The sequence below is a fragment of the Octopus sinensis genome, linkage group LG20 (assembly GCF_006345805.1).
Source record: "Octopus sinensis linkage group LG20, ASM634580v1, whole genome shotgun sequence".
In the NCBI taxonomy this organism is placed as follows: domain Eukaryota; kingdom Metazoa; phylum Mollusca; class Cephalopoda; order Octopoda; family Octopodidae; genus Octopus; species Octopus sinensis.
This window is the reverse complement of record NC_043016.1, coordinates 25,201,129-25,221,759: the sequence shown is the minus strand read 5'-3', so window position 1 is coordinate 25,221,759 and position 20,631 is coordinate 25,201,129. Positions and strand designations below refer to the sequence as shown.

General features: G+C 36.7%; 1 protein-coding gene across 2 annotated transcripts in view; it reads right to left on the bottom strand.

Annotated features, from left to right (window-relative positions):
* LOC115222538 (cleft lip and palate transmembrane protein 1 homolog) overlaps positions 1-20,631 on the bottom strand; it is a 62,723-nt gene that overhangs the window by 14,991 nt on the left and 27,101 nt on the right. For both annotated transcript variants that reach the window (XM_029792795.2, XM_036511725.1), the window contains 4 exons: positions 16,732-16,817; positions 2,484-2,601; positions 2,203-2,305; positions 746-890 (listed from right to left, as the gene is read on the bottom strand). In XM_029792795.2, the coding sequence (XP_029648655.1) occupies positions 746-890; positions 2,203-2,305; positions 2,484-2,601; positions 16,732-16,817 (452 nt within the window). The remainder of the gene's footprint in view (positions 1-745; positions 891-2,202; positions 2,306-2,483; positions 2,602-16,731; positions 16,818-20,631) is intronic.

The following is a 20,631-nucleotide window of genomic DNA, read 5'->3' as shown; positions in this document are numbered from 1 at the left end:
TTCTGAAGGCTGCCAAGGATATTGATATGTAGCAGCACTTTCAAATGTGGGAGCAGTACCTTCATTGAGAATCTCATCTAAATTTTGTAGAGGCTTTATAGCTGTTGGGGGCTGAAATATCTGGATCTAACAAGAAAGACTAGTCCTTGAGATATGTTAAAAGAGAAATCTTCAATGATAACATTTCAAGCAATCACAAGGGTTCTAATTGCATGCTGCTCATGTTTAAGTGTGTTGAGATGCAATGATATTTATTTGGTACATGCACCATTTCCTCTAAACATTGAAAATACACATCACATTATGAGAATGCTGATTGATGTGAGCCTGATATTTCATTCAAGAGGAAGATTTACACTTTACCTGTCTAATGTCAAGAAACAAGAGCTAAATACTCATTACTTTGGTGAAATATATATTATCCACATATAGTACTAAGATTTGAACGCCTGTGTGTGTGTGTATGCTAGAGAGAGTGAATAATAATTGAACACATCAACTATCCTCTGTTATTACACATTTCTGGATATCTAAATAGAGAATTATTTTAATGTACACTAATGAGATTATATATTTTGGCAAAAATGAACACAGTACACGGGCAAGGCTGTGTGTTTATGTGTTTGCTCCCACTGACAACCAGTATTGATTTGCTTGATTGCAGTCCTATGACTGAAATAAGTAAAAGAGCAGTGTAAATAGAAAGTGAAAAATAAGAGAATTTTTGAAACAATAAAATACAAACCTTGACAGAATCCTGCTCTTCTTCTCCTTCCTCAACAAAATTTGATCCCAATACATTGTACCACTTATTACGCATATTTTGTGCTGCATACAATTGCCAACGGAACAGAGAAATTGGTTTATAAGTGAGAGTTAGGTTCACAACCCTAAGATAATGAGAATGAAGAAATAAAATATTAGCATACAAAATCGTTATATATAAAAGTGAAGTTGTGTGTCTGTCTCCTACGATTTAGATTTCTAACTACTCCCACATTTTGCGGTGCAGTTTAACCAAAACCGGGTATCTTATAGTCGTGATTCATATCGAGCTCTTCTGGGTATTAGCGCGCGTCTACGATGAGTCTACGATTTAAAAAAAAATTTACGATAATTTTTTTCCATTTTAATGCATTCTTTTCGCTATTACATAAGGGAAGTAACTCTCTAAAAATGTCTACGATGAATCAACGATTAAAAAAAAAATTTACCATCATTTCCCCCCCATTTTTAATGCATTTTTTTTGCTATTTTTTGGCTATAACTCTCTAAAAATGCTTATACAGTTATTACCCTTACAAACCCGAGCAACGCCGGGCGATACTGCTAGTAGTTTATAAGAAAAAAAAAAGTCTTACATAAATGTTGAGTACAGGTCTACACATGCTTGGTGGATGAGTGAGAAAGCTACTTTCCCTATTTTCTCATCATGGCAGGAGCTGGACAGTTTGGATACAAATCAACAAGCCTGAGGGCAACATTGTGTTCCAATGTCTGCTTTGGAATGGTTTCTATGGCTGGATGCTCTTCCTAAAACTTAAAAATATTTGTAACACTGGATACGTCGTCACAAATTCTGAGGAATAAGCACAGATCATTGAATCATTCCCATTATTTACCTGATGCTTGTTTCATAGACATTAGTTAGTTTGGAACAGACAACACAAAATATTGCAAGATATTTTGCCTGACAACCTTCAACACCACATCCTTTATGAAGTTCAGAGCCCTTTTTTTAAATGCAAAATTAGCACAAGTCTAAAGCAGTTTGCAGTGAAATAAAGTAGGTTTCCAAGAAGCACCTAAATTACAAGAATGGTGTTAATATTAGACAAAATGCCTTGCGATACTTCTAGATCTTTACCACATGAGTTCAAATCCTGCTGAGGTCAACTTAGCTTTTCATCTCAGGTAAGTGTGTATATGGGGCAGAGAAAGAGAGAGAGGTTTGTTTCAATAAAGTATAGTACCATCCAGATACTGGGGTCAATTCAAGTGATTTCACTTCACCAAATTACTAGTCTCGTGTCTAAATTATGAATTAATTCTAGCATGGAAGACTGTCCCAACAATGAAAAGATGCTATATTCATAAAAAATATTTCTAGGTAACAGAGATCTTTTTGAGGAGCTAATATGATATAGTGATGTGCTATGTAATTTTATTGAAATGACAGAAGATCAATAAATTCATATTTACTTTGTAGAGTAATTAATTGGCACATAATCACTGTTGAGGTTCCAATAGTCATTGAAGAAGATCACCGGGAAGTACTTGTTGGATCCAAGTTGAAAAACAACATCTGATAATAGTGTAGAAGAAAAAAAATCACAAAAAACAATATATTATTCCATAAGGAAATCAGTTAAAAATAAAGTGAACATTACAACATTGTTTCAAACAGAAACCCTTTACTGATGAAGAAATTTGATTAAGAAATGTTTGAAATAGGCATAATAATTAAAATAAAGACGACTTACATTCATCCAAGGGTGGAGGAACCTGCCCTTTAACCCAAGGAAAATCATCATCAAGAAGATTAATAGTTAGGTTCGGATGCCAGTGAGATATAATTTCAAATGATGAAGAATTTTCTTTCTGTAAAAAAAATACATGAACAATATATAAATATATAATACAAGGATGTATAAACTGATAATGTTGCCACTACTGACACCAGTTTCTTAAGTTAGAGAATTAAGTGAGATTGCAAACAATTGATAAGTGTCTTGCTATTTCATTTAACTGAACAATAAGTTTACTTTATTTGGTTACTACAACTACTCAGTCAGTGGACTATGTCCATGCCAAGGCATCATCTTGAAGGGTATTTGTTTATATTGTGTCCTGTACTTATATCCCTTGTGGTATTTTGCATTCTCTACACTCTGGGACCAAATGTCCCTGTGGTTGAATTTGTTTGAGACCTTATGCTAGTAAAATACTGATTGTATTTATGTTAGAAATTATCATTATTATATCTGCAGAGGATATGCAAAAGCTTGAAAGAAATAAAACCAGCATACTCTGCTGGGTGGTTAATGTCCGTGAGCATGAGAAAAATTGGTACAAGAGACATCATATATAGTGTGCAAGACACTGTTAGTATGATCATGAGATGCATATGGACAAGGACAGCAGCATAAAGTGCTGATCTTTTAATTATGGAGGGAACTTGTGGAAGGGGCAGGTCGAGGAAGACTAGGAACAAAGTGGTGAGAAATGATCTGATGTTAAGCCTCACAGAGATGACAAGTGACTGAGGCCTCTGATGATTTGCTGAGCTAAAATGAATGTCCATCTATACATACAGGCATGTCCTTTATGACCATGACCCTGCCTCACACACAATGTGTCCTGTCAAAATACCCCTACAATCCATCTTTCCAACACCCTCATTCTATTACCCAGGATCACCACCCACTGCAGGCCCCTTCACCCTCCCTCAGAAGCCTGTCTACACATTTTCCATGCCTCCTCCCTGTCACTATTTTTTCTCACTATCACTTGCTACAATCATGTCTTCCTATCTCTATACACCTCCCCCTCACACTCTAATGAAACATCCTCCTTTAACCCCTCCTGTTCTACTTATAACCCCTCCCTTTATACATCTCCAACACCATCTATTTTCTCCTATTCACTGACCTAATGGGACAGCCAAGCCTCTCCTCAACTCCAAACCCAGAAGGAAACTTGCAACCTTGATGAATGGCACCCACCACAAAAATACTTTAATAAATTATAAGTAATTAAACTGCACTGGTTGTTGATTGGAACCTTAGCTGCAAAATAAATAACATTTATGTTAATACTTGTGAATACTCTTGTGAAACAGATCATATTAAATAAATTGTAGACAATCAAATGTGAGGCTGTAGTGTGATATGTTTAAAATTCATCTCCTTTTCACCCACCAAAAAACTGTTTGGTGCTTAACTCAGCCAGACAGCCTCAGCAGACCACTAAGAGCAGATGGTCACAGCAGACTATTAAGAACAGACAGCCTGAGGCATTCCAACTTTGGACACTCTAACATGATGTACTATAGCAAGCCTACTACAAAATACAGCACGGTTTTCTCTTCCCAGTCAGTGGTTATATTATCAGCATTATTCTTGTGTAGATGGCCAACACAGTAAATCACATCCAGCAATAATAAATATGTTAAAATTTGAAAGTTCATGAGTTGTTACATGCAGCCAGTTAGACCACATGACAACAGTCTTCAATAATACAAGACACCAACAAGCAACCACCACGACAAAGCTGGTTAATCATCCTTCCAACAATCTAATCAATAAGTGCAGTTTCTTTGCATTTAACTTATTATCATCATCATCATCATTTAGCATCCGTTTTCCATGCTAGCATGGGTTGGACAGTTCAACTGGGGTTTGTGAAGCTGGAAGGCTTCATCAGGCCCAGTCAGATCTGGCAGTGTTTCTACGGCTGGATGCCCTTCCTAACGCCAACCACTCCGTGAGTGTAGTGGGTGCTTTTTACGTGCCACCCGCACAGGTGCCAGACAGAGCTGGCAAACAGCCATGAATGGATGGTGCTTTTACGTTTCACCGGCACGGGGGCCAGGCATTTAACTTATATTTTTTTAAAAATATTCTTGTGGTAAGTGCCACTTATCAAAGAGTAGGAAGGTCATAGATTTGGCAGCACTTATGTCATTATTACTAACAATAACTATTACACAGCTACTGTTGAATGAAAAGATAAGGATGGATATGTTTACAAGGTGTCCAACATGAATATATCTTTTATTTGTTTCAGTCAGACACCACTTACACTTGCCCAAGGTGTCACACTATGGGGCTGAACCCAGGACTATGTGGTTTGGAAGCAAGCTTCTTATCACATAGCCATATCTGAACCTATATTTATTGTATCACCATCATCATCCAACATCTGTTGTCCATGCTGGCATGGGTTGGACAGTGACCAGGGCTGGTAAGCTGAAGAGCTGCACCAGACTCCACTCTGGTTAGGCATGGTTTCTATGGCTGGATGCCCTACGATTGTTGATAAGATCCATGAAAATTAAAAGGTTAAGTATCAAAGAATATTAATAAGGAGTAAAAAAAAACACATTTAGCTGTAACCATGACCACTTCTGTACATAATTGAGGTTACTGAGGTTGATGTTTAGCTTCAATTTCTTTACATCAAATACAAGAGCGAGAATATTTCCAGTGATTTGCAGCAGTTTTGGAGAAAATGGAAATATACCAATCGTAGGAGAAAATGAAACTGCAAATGGGTAATGAGAACTGGTGTGGGTGGTATGCTTGGAGTGGAACTAGTATGTTCTCAAGCCCTTATCGGCAGTAATACTATATCACATTACCACCATATAATACATGTTAAGTTTAGAATTAAATAACAAATAAATATATTACTGAAACTACAATAATAAGAATTTATTGGAAGGAAAAAAAAAAAAAATTGCAAGCTTTAGATCAATCGAGCTGGCAGAATTGTGAGCACATAGCAGCATTTTCTCCTACCAAAATTTGAAACCAATTAAGGTGAAAATTTACCTTTACATAATAAATAGGTCACTGTAACATATTTTCGAATATGCACAGTAAATATATTTTATATTGGTATTCTTTTATTTGTTTCAGCCATGCTGGAACACCACCTTTGGTTGAACAAATCGACCCCAGGACATTCTTTGTAAGCCTAGTACTTATTCTATTGGTCTCTTTGGCCTAACCGCTAAGTTATGGGGACGTGAACACACTAACATCGGTTGTCAAGTGATGGTGGTGGTGGTGGGAACAAATACAGACACACACATATACGATGGGCTTCTTTCAGTTTCTGTCTATCAGATCCACTCACATGGCTTTGGTCAGCCTGAAGCTATAGTAAAAGACACTTGGTCCTTGTGTGATTCTAACTCAAATTGTAAAAGGCTTGAAACTCAATAGTACAAAACATTTAACCTGGTTGTATACTGGACCAAAGACCACTAGACAATTTCCTTTGTTTTAAGAGAATAATTTTTGAAAAGAGGATTAAATTCTTTTATTCCACAGAACCCAGAGCAGTGGAAGACCATATGTGGAGGCATTGGAACTGAGAACAGTAATTATATTTCTTTGTAAAGTTTCATTGTTTTCTTCTTTTTTTTTTTTGTAATAGTGTAGTTTATTCCAAATTGCACAACCTAATAGGTAACATTATGTAAATTCATTGCATTACAGAGTGAAGGGGAGATAGGAATGCAATCACACAGCAATAAGTTTAGTGTTTTTCTTTTACTATTAGTCAGTTAGTGGATTGTGCAGGGAGCATTGCCTTCAAGAGTATTTGATTATATATTGTATTTGCGTATGGATGATGATAGCTGTGTGAAAGAGTGTCACACCTTAACAGTGGAGGGAACCTGTGGAAGAGGTAGACCCAGAAAGACATGGGATAAGGTGGTGAAGCATGATCATCGAACATTGCGCCTCACAGAGGCAATGACAAACGACCAACACCTTTGGAGATATGCTGTGCTTGAGAAGACCCGGCAAGCCAAGTGGAATTGTAGCTGTGGCCAATGCCAGTGTCGCATAACTAGCCTGTTTAAAAGTACCCTCCAGTTGTTGGACAATATGCTGTGCATGAGAAAACCAGTTGAGTCAAGTGAAATCGTAGTCGTGACTGATGCCAGTGCTGCCTGACTGGCACCTGTGCCGGTGACATGTAGAAAGCTGGTGTTAGGAAGAGCATCCAGCTGTAGAAACCTTGCCTGATCAGATTGGAGCCTGGAGCAGCCTCAACTGTTCAACCTATACCAGCATGGAAAGCAGATGTTATACGATGATGATGATATTGTGTCTATAATTAATTTTACTGGCCTGGAAGGATGAAAGAAAACTGAATTCGTTTGAGATTTGAAAACAGAATTACAAGAACATACACTCTACTGATTCTGCCATTTGTTCACCAAGCTTGCTAATATAAATATGTGACAACTACAGAATGAATGAGCATACAATGGAAGAATTAGCAACACTGCAATTAAGAATAAAGTTGACCAAAGCTATAGTGCAGTCTTGCTTGCTACAAGAATCTTATTCTATGGAGGCAAACTGTATAATGTCATAACATTGGTTTTTTTTATGGATGAAGAGTGACTTTACAAAGAACAAGTAGGAATTTTACTAGGAATACATTTCAAAAGTTTACTACATATTCTATAAGCAGTAAACAGCATAGCCAGAGTGTGTGCTGCCCCTGAATCCCACAAGAATCACATATTGCCTACAGCAATAGCCTACAACAGGATGAAAGTGCCTCCTGAGATGGACCGCCTCACCTCCCAGCTACGCTAGTGCCTATAAGGCAAAGGTTACACGTTTTCATGTCAATTTAAACTCCAAAGGAAAGTTATCTAAGCTAAATTCACCATGAAAATTGTAAGTTTAGTTTAGATAGTAGAACTATAAGCGATCAAAGGATTTAGATATATATATAGCTAACACATGGCAAAACATTTTGGTAAAGAATGCTGGAAGCACTTCAACTTTGTTTATACCCCCTCCCTCCCTCAATAAGTTTTCAAAGCAAAATAAGACAGCATGTTCATGTTTTGAATGTCATTGATGCCTGGAAATGTGCACATGTAATTCTTGGGCCAATTTAGTATGAAACAATATGTGACAAGGCTGGCTTATTGCAACAGGCCAACTCATTTCCCTTTACAAGGCTTGCGTCATATCTGATGCTATGGTAAAAAGATACTCATAATGCCAGGCAGTGGGATTGAACCCAGGGTCTTCTGACACGAAGCAATCACTTTAACATCATTTTGGCATGCCTGCATCTATACAATCACATAAACATGCACACAAAGTAATTCAAGATTACCTTTAGCATTTTTATACTTAAAATTGTTACTACTACTACTACTACTACTACTACTACTACTACACTACTTCTTTCAGTCACTGGTCTGCATTCATGCTGAAGCACTGCCTTGAAAGGTTTTAGTCAAACAAATTGTCCCCTTTGAAATACCACATTCACTCACAAAGCAAATGCTGGCCTAGAATTATAGAAGACACACGTCCAAGCATCATTCAGTAGGAATATAATCCCAAATCACATGGTTGTAAAAAGAGCTTCTTAACCACACAGCCATGCCTGTAACTACACACATATAATTTAATATGTTTTCTCTGGCTGGATGCTCTCCCTGGGTCTCCCCTTCTATAGGTTCCATCCACATTTAGCGATTAGCACTTCTTTATGCAGTTGTCCTCATCACATGACTATACCAGTGCAGTTTTCTCTCTTGCACACATTTGATGTTTCTTATGCTCAATTTTTCTTTCAATATATTTGCCCTTTGTAGCACAAGTACAATGATGTTTCACATCCACCTGTGAGCCTTCACATGCCCTCTGCATTTGTAGCCCATGCTTCAGTACCAGGTAGCATTGCTGTTCATACACAGGCATCATACAATCAGCCTATCATTCTGAGAGAAAGGCCCTTTATTACCAAGAGGTAACAGCTCCTGAACTTTCTCCAGCCAGTTCTAACTTGTTCACACTATAATTTTAGAGTAATCATCTCCCCTGCTAATTACATTTAGGTAACAAGCTACTTACTACCGTTAGTAAACCAATTGGGCATTTAGAGAATCTATTTCTGGTGTGCTCATAGTATGTATTGCTTAAATGCATTTATTACACATGAAGAATACTTTCACAGTTAGTCTGCCTTACTCCTTTTCTGCATAACAAACAAAACCATTTCTCTAAAAGTATCAGGATCCTGTTTTCTTTCTTACTTACTAAAACCTTAAAGGAGCACTGAGTTGGTTATGATGACAAGGGTCCCAGCTGATACGATCAATGGAACAGCTTGCTTGTGAAATTAATGTGCAAGTGACTGAGCAATCCACAGAGTGTGACAAGGCTAGCCCTTTAAAATACAGGCACAACTCATTTTTGCCAGCTGAGTGGACTGGAGCAACATGAAAATAAAGTGTCTTGCTCAAGGACACAACGCGTCACCAGGAATTAAACTCACGACCTTACAATTGCGAGCCGAATGCCCTAACCACTAAGCCACGTGCCTTTACACTAAAACCTTAGTCTTTGCTAAATTAACCTTAAAATTTCTTGATTCTAGGTTTAGCTTCCATACTCAGAATTTCTGAATTCCACTAGAGATTTAGCTATGAAAACTAAATCAGCAGTATGCCAGGGATCTCACATCTACCCTACAATGTCATTCTGAAAATATACTATCATATCAATGAAATCTCAAAGCTACAAGATAATGTATGATAAATTCACAATGATGTGAATAAATAAGCATTACATTTAATAGAGTAATCTCAATGCTTAAGGGTTAAAGTCTTCCGTGCTGGCCTATAAGATAATAAATAAGAGGGAAGTGAGCTTTGATGGACTCCTATCTTTACACTAAGTTCATACCTATTGTATTTTTGTATAGCTTGTAAAACCTTCATTAGCCATTTGTCTACACCTAATTTCTTTAGAAACAACCAAATTCATGGGCATGGTTCTCTATCAAATGACTTCTCCAAGCCAATGAATGCCAGGAATAGTTACTTACTTTTAGCAAAGTATTTTTCCTTCATGTTGTCTTATTACGAAGAGTGGTACCTTTTCAAGAGATATGGCATCTCAACTATGTTTTGTGTCATGGACCAATTGTGCTACGACACTCTCCATAACCTTTGATAACCTCCTCTAAAGTTTTCTGTTTATAAGGCATTTCCTTTGCCTTTGTAGCAGTTTATGATGGCACCACTACACCAGTCACCTCTTTGCATAACTTGATCAATTATCCACGCTGTAATCATGCAACCTATCTCAAGAGACATTTTGAGCATTTTTGCAACTATCATTGATAGACCTGCAGCTTTCTCTTTCTTTATGCCCTTGTCTGCTTTACCTACTCTGCTGGTGTCACCTTGAACTGTCGATCACTTTGAGGTCAGCATGCAGTACCCACTCTTTAGATAATGTATTCTTTATATTCAACAGCATCTCATGAATGTGCTTCCATGCCATTTTCTTGTCTTTCATACTTATGGTGAACATGCCTTCATTGTTCCAAATACATTTCTTATTAATGATATCTTGCTCTCTCCCAAATACTGTCTCATAATATGGAACGCTTCAAAATTTTGATGCTAATGTAGCAGCATAAAAGATGCATAAGTATATTAAATGTATCCCAATATCGGCAGTGCATAGTCAGAAATAAAATGTCTTTTAAGTGCATGCACTCTAGGACCAACTTTGCATATAGGACCCAAGACAAGGCTGTGAAGCCACGAATTTCACCACCCATCCACCGATGTGGATTTGGGTTGAGCACATTGTGTGATACCACAAGCAAGTGTCTCTTACAATAGCCCTGGGCCAATGCAAAGCTTGTTAATGGATTTGTTAGATGGAAACAGGCAAGGCTGCATATGGCATCTTGGAGAAAGTGTTTTCCACAATAGCTCTGAGGTCAACCGAAGTGTTCTAAGATTTTGTAAATGGAAACTGAAAACCACATTTATATACTTTATTTATACCTATTATCTGTGTTTGTGTGTACATTATATATATAGGTAGTATTTCAGATCAGGACACCCACATAAGTTGGATTCTGTTTTGACAAGGTGTTTTCCAATTTTTATCACAGCCTTCAAAATGATTGGGGGATGGGGGAAGAGGAGAAACATTCTATGAAAGAAAATTTCGAAAAATTTATGATTTCTTTTTCAACCCCCCCCATCACAACCCACATTTGGGCCAATTTTTTTTTGCATTATGTACTTAAAAACCACATGAAAAGTCTTTTTGGTAGGGGGAAAAAAATTATTTGCAGATGAAAAGGTGTGTGATTTAAGGGAGATCTGGCAGTTGTTTCTAGCATGTCCCACAGCCACCTTCCTCATTTTTTTCTTACTGTCACATGTATTGATGTCTTAATATTTTTCTCCCCATGAACACATTTATGCTATTACAAATTTTTATTGAAAATAAATGATTTTTTTAATCTCCACCCCAATTGTTTCTGTTTATAATTTAAAACTATCAGAGAACCTGTGAAGTTCATTGCTGGGATTTACCCACAGTGATTTTTAAAATGTAAAAGATAATTTATTTTATTAGCATATTTTTCTGTTAATAAATACGTTTTTTTTTAACACAAACATGGTCTTGCTTGGTTTGGTGGTGGGAGGGAGTGTGTGTGTGTTAAAAAACTGAACTTATAAACTTATAAATTTTTTTGTTGTTTTTTAAATCCCAGCAATGGATCACTCTTATTCCCTGCATCCTTATTCCCTAAAATGTGTTTATGGGGAGAAAAATATTGAAAAACACCAATACATGTCAGAGTGACAAAGAAACAAGGAAGGTGGTCATGGGATGTGCTAGAAACAACAGTCAAATCCCTCATAAATCATACCTTTCCATCTGAAAATATTTTACAATTTTCTTTTTGTTTTTATTACTGAAAAGGCTTTAAAAAAAGAGAAAAAAAAAATTCCTGTCAAAACAGAAAATCCAACTTATATGATCATCCTGGTCTGAAATTCCACCTATATGTACATACACACATGCATACATCTACTTATCTATATATCACCATAATTTAGTATCCATTGTCCATGCTGGAAAAGGTTGGACAGTTTGACCAGGGCTGGTAAACTGAAGGGCTGCACCAGACCCTAGCTTGATTTGGCATGGTTTCTATGGCTGGATGCCCTTCCTAATACCAACCACCCAAGAGTGTAATGGGTGCTTTTATGTGCAGACTATCTATCTCTTTATAAATATATAGACACATATAATAAATACATACATATACATTTGTATCATCATCATTTAACAGCCACTTTCCATGCTGGCATGGGTTAGACAGTTTGACAGGATCCAGTGTTTTCTATAGTTGGATGCTCTTCCTAACGCTAATCATTTTACACAGGTATGTGTTTTTTTTTTTTTTTATATTTTTGTGCCAGTGGCACTAGTGAGATTGCCAGGTAATTGCAAGACAGAAGAGCAGAGAGGAAAAGGGAAAAGCACCCACTACTAAATGGAGAGTATTAGAGATGGCTTTATGCTGGATGTTGGAAGGTTTAAGTAAGATAAAAACACAAACACAGGTGTCTAGTTATAAAAAGGAGACATGGTCAAACCCTATCATATATTAGAGGTGAGTGGGTGCAGTTGAGAAAAGAAATAAGGAAGGTAGTGATTGAGTGCCAGAGCAAGCTCTCAAGATACAAGAAGGTGAGTATAAGAGAGGATGTGGACAGTGGATCACATGAGAGGAGGGAAGAGTGGATGCTTTCATAGAATGTAAGTGTGGAGGAGTGGATGGTGAGAAATGGAGGTGGAGGTGAATGTTGTGAGTGACGAATAAGGGTGGAAGTGCAGTTGAGTGAAGTACCAGAATGGAGAGATGTAAGGCGAGAGATATAGGAGTGGCTCAAGGAAACGGATAAGTCAGAGAGTAGCAGAATGATGTGCATGGTATAGGAGTGGTGGAGAGGGAGATATAGAGGTATATAAGGGAGCTGTATAAAATGGGACAGGATGGTAGATATAAGCAATGTTAAGAATGGAGTATAGTAGAAGGGAGGAGATGTAATATGTGCCGTTTCAGCTCTTAGGCTATTGCAGCAGCTGAGAAGTATCATAGACAGAGTAGAGGTAGATGTTAGAAGAGGAGAACAGGAGGAAATGCTTGATGGAACAGAGAGTATGTTGCAGTCCTTGTATCCATCTGATCCTGTCAAACTGTCCAACCCATGCCAGCATGGGATGTTGATGATGGTGGTGGTGGTGGTGTGTGTGTGTGTGTGCGCATGCATATAGAATGAGCTTTTTTATTCAATGGAAGTATAATTGCAATTCTAGCAAATATACATTCAGAACATCATCCACCACAGCTAATTTAGTTACCTAGGTTAAAAAAAAAAACTATGTACAATCTTGAGGGAGCCTCCTGGGCATTATATTTGGCTTAGGATGAAGCAGAGAGGAAGAAATTTTCATGCATCTTGCAACATGAGGATCAGAGGTGTGAAATGTACTGGACTGCAAGTCAGTATGTGAGAGAACCAAGATGTAATTGGTGAGAAGTGTATTTGAATGATGAAGACATATACACCATTGATATGGAAGACAAGAAAGTGGCATAGAAATACTTGTGAGAGAGGCCATTGCAAGTGGAGAACACATAGTGAGAAACCAAAGAGTGATCAACAATTTAAGACAACAGCATGAAAGACAGTAAGTGAAGTAAGAGTCAACTATGACTTCAGTGATGAATTAAGCGTAAAAGTTAAAGTCCACAAAAACTCAACCCTCATTCCCCTCCTCTTCATTATAGTCCTATAGGACATCACAGAAGACTTTAAGACTGACAGGGTCCTTGAGCAAGACATTTTATTTCACATTTTCTCCAGTCTACTCAGCTGGAAAAAATGCGCAGTACCTGTGTTTCAAAGAGCAAGCCGTGTTGCATTCTGTGTCAGGCTGACTCTCCTTGAAAACAATGTTAAATGTATGCATGTCTGTGGAGTACTCAGCCACTTGCACATTAAAGTTCACAAGCCAGATGTCCTAGTGACTGGATCAACTGGAATATTTGTTTTTAGGGTACCCCTAATATACATATGTAATGTACATATAGATATACATTAATGCTTATAGAATTATATATAAAAACAGAATGATATAAGGAGAGAGAAAGAGAGAGGGACAGGTATGTATTTTTTATAGTTTAGTAAATTATATTCAGTGGCAAATTTTTACACATGAAAAGCATGTTAGTATTGTGACAGTGCAATGGCAATGAAGTGTAAAAGAGTGATCAGACAGATTTTGACAATAGAAATAGAAAGCAAAAGTTATTTTACACACACACACACACGCATTCTTTTATTCTTTTACTTGTTTCAGTCATTTGACTGTGTCCATGCTGGAGAACTATCATGAAGGGTCAAGCCCCCCAGGACTTATTCTCTGTAAGCCTAGTATTTATTCTATCAGTCTTTTATGCAGAACTGCTAAGTTACAGGGATGTAAACACACCAATATTGGCTATCAAGCAATAGTGGGGAGGGGGACAAACAGACACAAACACTCAAATATATATATATATATATATATATATATATATATATATGCACATACACAAAAGACAAGCTTCTTGTAGTTTCTGCCTACCAAATCCATTCACAAATCTTTGGTTGACCTGAGGCTATAGAAGAAGACACTTGCCCAAGGTGCCACACAGTGAGACTGAACCTGGAGTGATGTAGTTGGGAAGTAATCTTTGTACTACACAACTACACCTGCACCTTTTATATACATATAAAATCATCATCGCTTATAGGTCAGATAGAATTTGCCGAACCAGATCTTCTATGTGTGACTGCCCTTCCTGTCACCAACTGTTTTCATGCAATTTAATTTTTCTCCAAAGCCAGAAAATGGAAATGGGCAACACCATTTGATGCCAAAGCTCATTTTACAACTGTCATGCAATAATCGAGACAATAAGATACAAACATCCCACCACACACACGATAGGTGCTTTTCATTTTCTATCTGCCAAATCTACTCAGAAGTATTAAATCAGCCCAAGGTATAGACAGTGAACATTAACCCAAAACTGTATGGCTGGGAAGTGAAATGTTTAACCACACAGTCATGCCTGCCTGGAGGGGGAGGGGGGAGAGAGAGAGAGGGAGAGAGAGAGAGAGGGAGAGAGAGAGAGAGGGAGAGAGAGAGAGAGCAAGAGAGTGAGTGTATTCTAGAATCAGAGATTAAAAAAATATAATAGTTTTGGCTATCTCATGAAGGAATATTTGCAAAGAAAGAGAGAAGATGACTAAGAAAAAATATCAAGTTTCACTGTATACATAACAATCAAGTTTATTCTAAGACTTGTTTTTCTCACACTGATAAAGGATTGCAAGTCAACAAATTAATTTCAACAAAACATTTCATCTGTGAACCCTAACACTTAAATTTGATCTCAATCCTCCTCCTCCTCCTTCTACAACAACAACAACCACTGTCAAAATCTTGACTAATATACACATTCAACCATCAGCTCAAAGTCATTTTTACCTACAGCATGCACGCATATGTTCTATATCATCATCATCATCATCATCACCACCACCAACATTCCCATCTCCACTATCATCATGGTCTACATTAGAAGAGCATATCTTGCTGTGCATTCCACACAGACAGTTAATTAATGCCTCTGGCACTCCACAAATTAGCATTGTTCATTTGATAGATGAAGTAGATGAGGAGATCCAGTAGAATCAACAAACTATGATGAAGAAAAAAATTGAGAAGTATTTTGTGTGTATCTTAATTAATTTATTTTGTTTTGCTTATTCATGAAGCCAGAAGCCCCATGACACTAAATTTGATTGTATACAATAAGCTCATCATTACACAGGATGTGACAAATAAAAACCCCACATTTGCCACATGAAGATACCATTACCACCTGCATAATTTTACTTGTGCAACATTAATGGCCTATGTTTCACTGCCATGTAGGGAAGCTGTCTGTACTCACACATCATACAATCTGCCTTTCACTCTGAGGGAAAGGCAAACTTTGCCCAGCCCGTTCTTATTCTAGCAACTACATTTTCAAAATATTCTCTTCCACTACTAACTTGGTTGCCTAGGTAACAAAAGATATCTACCACTTCTAATGTCAATAAGTCAGGGTTTCCCAACCAGGTGTGCGAGATACCATTTCCAGGTGGTGTGAGCAAGGCCAGATTTATAGAGTCAAAGAGGGCAATTGCTCCGGGCACCTTTATTCTTATATAAATTATTACTTTAAGGGGTGCAATAACATTAAAAGTTTTCAGGGGGTGCAGGGTATAAAAAAGGTTGGGAACCACTGCACTAAGTTATAGGAACATAAACAAGCCAACACTGGTTGGGTTGTCAAGCAGTGGCAGGGGACAAACTCAAAGATACATGCATATATACAATGCACTTCTGCATAGTTTGTCAACCAAATTTACTCAGAAGGCATTGATTGTTTGGGGTTATGGTACAAGACACTTGTTCTAGGTGTCATGAAGTGGGACTGAACCTAATACCATGTGGTTGCAAAAGAAGTTTCTTAAATACAAAGCCATGCTTAGTTAACTATTTTGATAAACGGTGCCAGTTATTCTGTTATCCAATCATATTTATGTATAGGATTTTCTAAAATTGTCCTCTAAAGAGAGGAGTGCCTTTTATTCACGTATTTCTGAGGTTGGTGGAAGATACCCTCAAACTAGAGACTTGAGCTAAATGCTTGCAATAAAGCAAATTCCATTGAAGGCACCTAAAGTTCTAGGTGGTGATTTTAAACCAAGCAAAGGATTAAATCTAACAACCAAGAACTTAAATGCAAATAACTAAAACAAATACCACAATTCACTTCATTTGAAGCTCTGATAATCTCATCAACTCCCCACCTTGGATTGATACTTAATTTTACAGACCCCAGAACAATAAAAGTCTTTGGTGAGATTTGAATTCAGAATGCAAAGAACCAGAACAGATACTGCAATGCATATTTTCCTATGCCCTAAAGTCATGCGTCATTCTCAAGAAGATAAAACAAGCATTGAGTAAACTTGTGTCTAGTGACCAGGAACTTCAGAAAATGAAACAAAAATTAGGTTTTTACCTTTCTAAGGTTAGGATGTGCTTCTGTTTCTCCAGTCAGTAGATTCACAGTCTCATGGAATTTTCTTTTCTTGTATTTATTTAATTCTGGAAAAAAACAAAAAACAAAATCAGTATACTGCTGGCATTATTTGTTTGTTTCCTGTCCCACTTTCAAAGAAGAACATGTTAACCAGCTAAAAGGACATGTATATACATTAAATGTCATAAATTCACTAACACATTGATTATTATAAGAGTGTGATTGTGTGGTTAGGAAGCTTGCTTACTGTATAGCACTTTAGCTCCAGGTTGACCAAAGCCTTCCGAGTGGATTTGGTAGATGGAAACTGAAAGAAACCTGTCATGTGTATGTGTACCCTTGCCTAGACATCATGTAATGGTTGTAAACCTGCATAATTGTCATATAAGTGATGCTGTCTGTTTCCAGTCTTCCTCAAAAATATCAACTCTGCTAGGAAACAGGTGAGGGTTGGTAATGGGAAAAGTATCTGGCTGTAGAAAATCTGCCTCTGAATTCCATCTGAACCCATATAAGCATGGATAAGTGGATGTTAAACAAGCCCAAATACGATGACACACACACACAAAAAAAAAATCTCAAGACAGTATGAAAATATGAAAGCCATACAAACAATGAAATCACCATAAAGACAACTGTTTGTATAAACCAACAAATCAGAAACCCTACATCAAAATCAAACAAGGTGTCAACATTTTCCTTAGTCACATATACACATACACACATGATGAGGAGGACACACACATATATAACACCATTCAAATTATAGTAACAGATGTATTAAAATGTAGACAAAATACTTTACTCTGTATTTAAATATATCAACAAATATAACAAATATTATTATTTCAAATCTTACATACACTACACTTTTTATATGCCATTATCATACAATCACAGACAACACCAACAACATTATAATAATCGTCAAGTCTCAGACAAAATACATTTCTTTGACTGCCTCTCTTGTACACACAAACAGCTACATATAATAAGCTATCAATATTATTATGGTTAAGAATTAGCCTTAGACATGACACATTAAAGCATATATAATATAAACTTCAAAATTATTAGTATAATATCAGAAAGGAGGTAACTATTTTGCTCCACAAATTAAGTTAACTTGATTAAACAATATCCAAAACTGTAGATAGAGCTAAAAAGAATAAATGTAAGACACATAATTATAGTATAGTATTAAACCTTTTAATACCATCTTGCTTGTTGGTGTGGTAATAACTCTCCATTTTAAAGTGATCTAAATTAAAGCTTCATATGTTCCAAATACCAGTTTAATAATGACAAAATTATTTTCCTAATTCTTCATTATTTTCAAAACTAATGCAAAGGAAGTATATTTTCAGAGAAATGTAATAATCAAAGGGTTGAACTTTACATACGGGGAAGGCATATGGCCCAGTGTCTAGATTATTGAATTCTCAATCATATGGTCATTGGTTTTATTGGTGGCCTGGGAGGTACATTGTATCTTTGAGCAAGGGATTTTACTTCATATTGCTTAATGAAAAAGTACTGTTAGTGTCAAGATAATTTAGTAGCATTAACAAATCAGTAGTACAAACAAAACTCTTCAGGCATGAAGAGCTATGTATCCAACCATGAACTCATAAATCCCATTTTTACCCTTTCACACTAACCCCAAAATCTTTCCAACTAATCATCAAAACAAGACTCAAAAACTGAAAACTGTCATGTAATGAACCAAAATGAAAACTTAATAAATCATATTTTATCAGGACCTTACTAAGTGTATTAGGTATTTTCAAAGAAACAAAAAAGAAGCTAGCTAAATGTCTAATAGAGAAAATCAGTAAAGTCACCCATTCTTTTGTAGAAAACATTAAATTATCTCTTGAGATATGCTGACACACTGAAGGAGACCAGATTTGTTTTGTTATCATCAGTGATGATAAAGCAAAGACAGAACCTAATTTATGCACTGGGTTCAATCATAAAACAAACATCATTAACCCATTAGCATTTAAAACAGCCACCATCTTAAACTAGGAAATGATACACACACATGCACCAATGCCTTGTGAGTGAATTTAGTAGAGAGGAAGAAGCACATTGTGTGTACATTATATATATATATCAATGAAATGGGTTATTTTCCTTGAATGTCTAAAAAAATATTGTGCAGGTGCTATGGGTTATTTCCCTTGCATGTTATATGAGGTAGATATAAAAGTCCTTTCCAGGGGCTGTATTATCGATTTTTTCAACAATCTAAGTATGCCATGAGGTTTCCAGACATGAATTCTACTCACGTGTCAAGTTTCATCAAAATCAATAAAAGAATGTGGCTAACAATGCCACAAACAAACACACACCGATTTTCTACATATGTAGTAGATATATATATATAGATATATCATCATCATCGTTTAACATCCACTTTCCATGCTAGCATGGGTTGGACGACTTTGACTGACGGCTGGCAAACCAGATGGCTGCACCAGGCTCCAATCTTGATTTGGCAGAGTTTCTACAGCTGGATGCACTTCCTAACACCAACCACTCCAAGGGTGTAGTGGGTGCTTTTTACGTGCCACAGGCACAGAGGTTAGTCAGGTGGTACTGGCAATGACATATATGTGTATGTGTGTGTGTATGTATGTATATTTTGTTTAGACCCCCACCCCACCACTTGACAATTAGAGTTGGTTTGTTTCTGTCTTTATAACTTAGCAGTTCAGCAAAAAGACGCCTATAAAATAAGTATCAAGCTTAGGAAAAAAAATGCACTTGGTGTCAATTTGTGTGACTAAACCAGGGGTTCTCAACTGGAGTCCATGTGTGTAATACAGTAAGTTGAGAGGGGGGGTCCATAGTAAATTTTCAAGGGCCATGAAAAAAATTGTACTACAGACCAGTAAAGTTTATGTGAAATAAATTGGTTTTACATCCACAATACACAAAATATTTTAACAATTAGTTTTATACAATATTTGATTATAAAAATACAATAGGATTTTTTTAAACATTGAATGGCTATGGGGGTCCACCCAAGCAAAACATGAATCAAAGTGGTCCATAGCCAAAATACGGTTGAGAACCCATGGCTAAACCCTTCAAGGCAGTGCTCCAGCATAGCCACAGTCTAATGACTGAAATAAGTAAAAGATAAAAGATACACATATAAGCACTTATTTTAAAATTCAACCCATTCACTATCAATATTGTTTTTATATCCTTTTTTTTCCATGTGGGCACAGCATGAATGAGACTTATTGAGTTAATCTCTGATGGTCATATGTCCCTCCTGTTATCAACTCTTACTTGTTATTCATGTCAGGTGTTTTTCTTCCAAATTATAAAACTGTCAAACTACAGGATATATTGTTAGAGGAGACATAAACATAACATCATAGTCACCCAAATACTGTCATGCGAAGTCATGGAAATATAAATTCATACAAGCTTCCACACAGTTTCCACCTACCATTTTCACTCAGAAAATATGGCTGTCCAAAGTACCATGTGGATACAAGGTGTTCCTCTGGTAACTTTTTTTTTTTTTTTATAATTATTATAATTACAGGGCAAAATTTTATGTCCCCATTTTTCTAGGAACAACAGTCAACAGCATGAGTGAGCATAAAGATTAAAGTTGTAGTTGAGAAAAACTTAGCTGACATGAAGGAGTGGAAGCCATCTGAATATAGGAAAAGAGTGACCTATATCATGAGGATTCACACTGGGTAGAAAAATACTGCTCAATGCTCTGTGAACACTGTAAAGGCTGCAAGATATGACATAGACAGCTGCAATGAAGGTTAAGAAGATGTGGCTAGCAAGAAGGGACACAGCAGGTGTTCTGACTTTCTGCACATTGGTATTCATTAAACAACA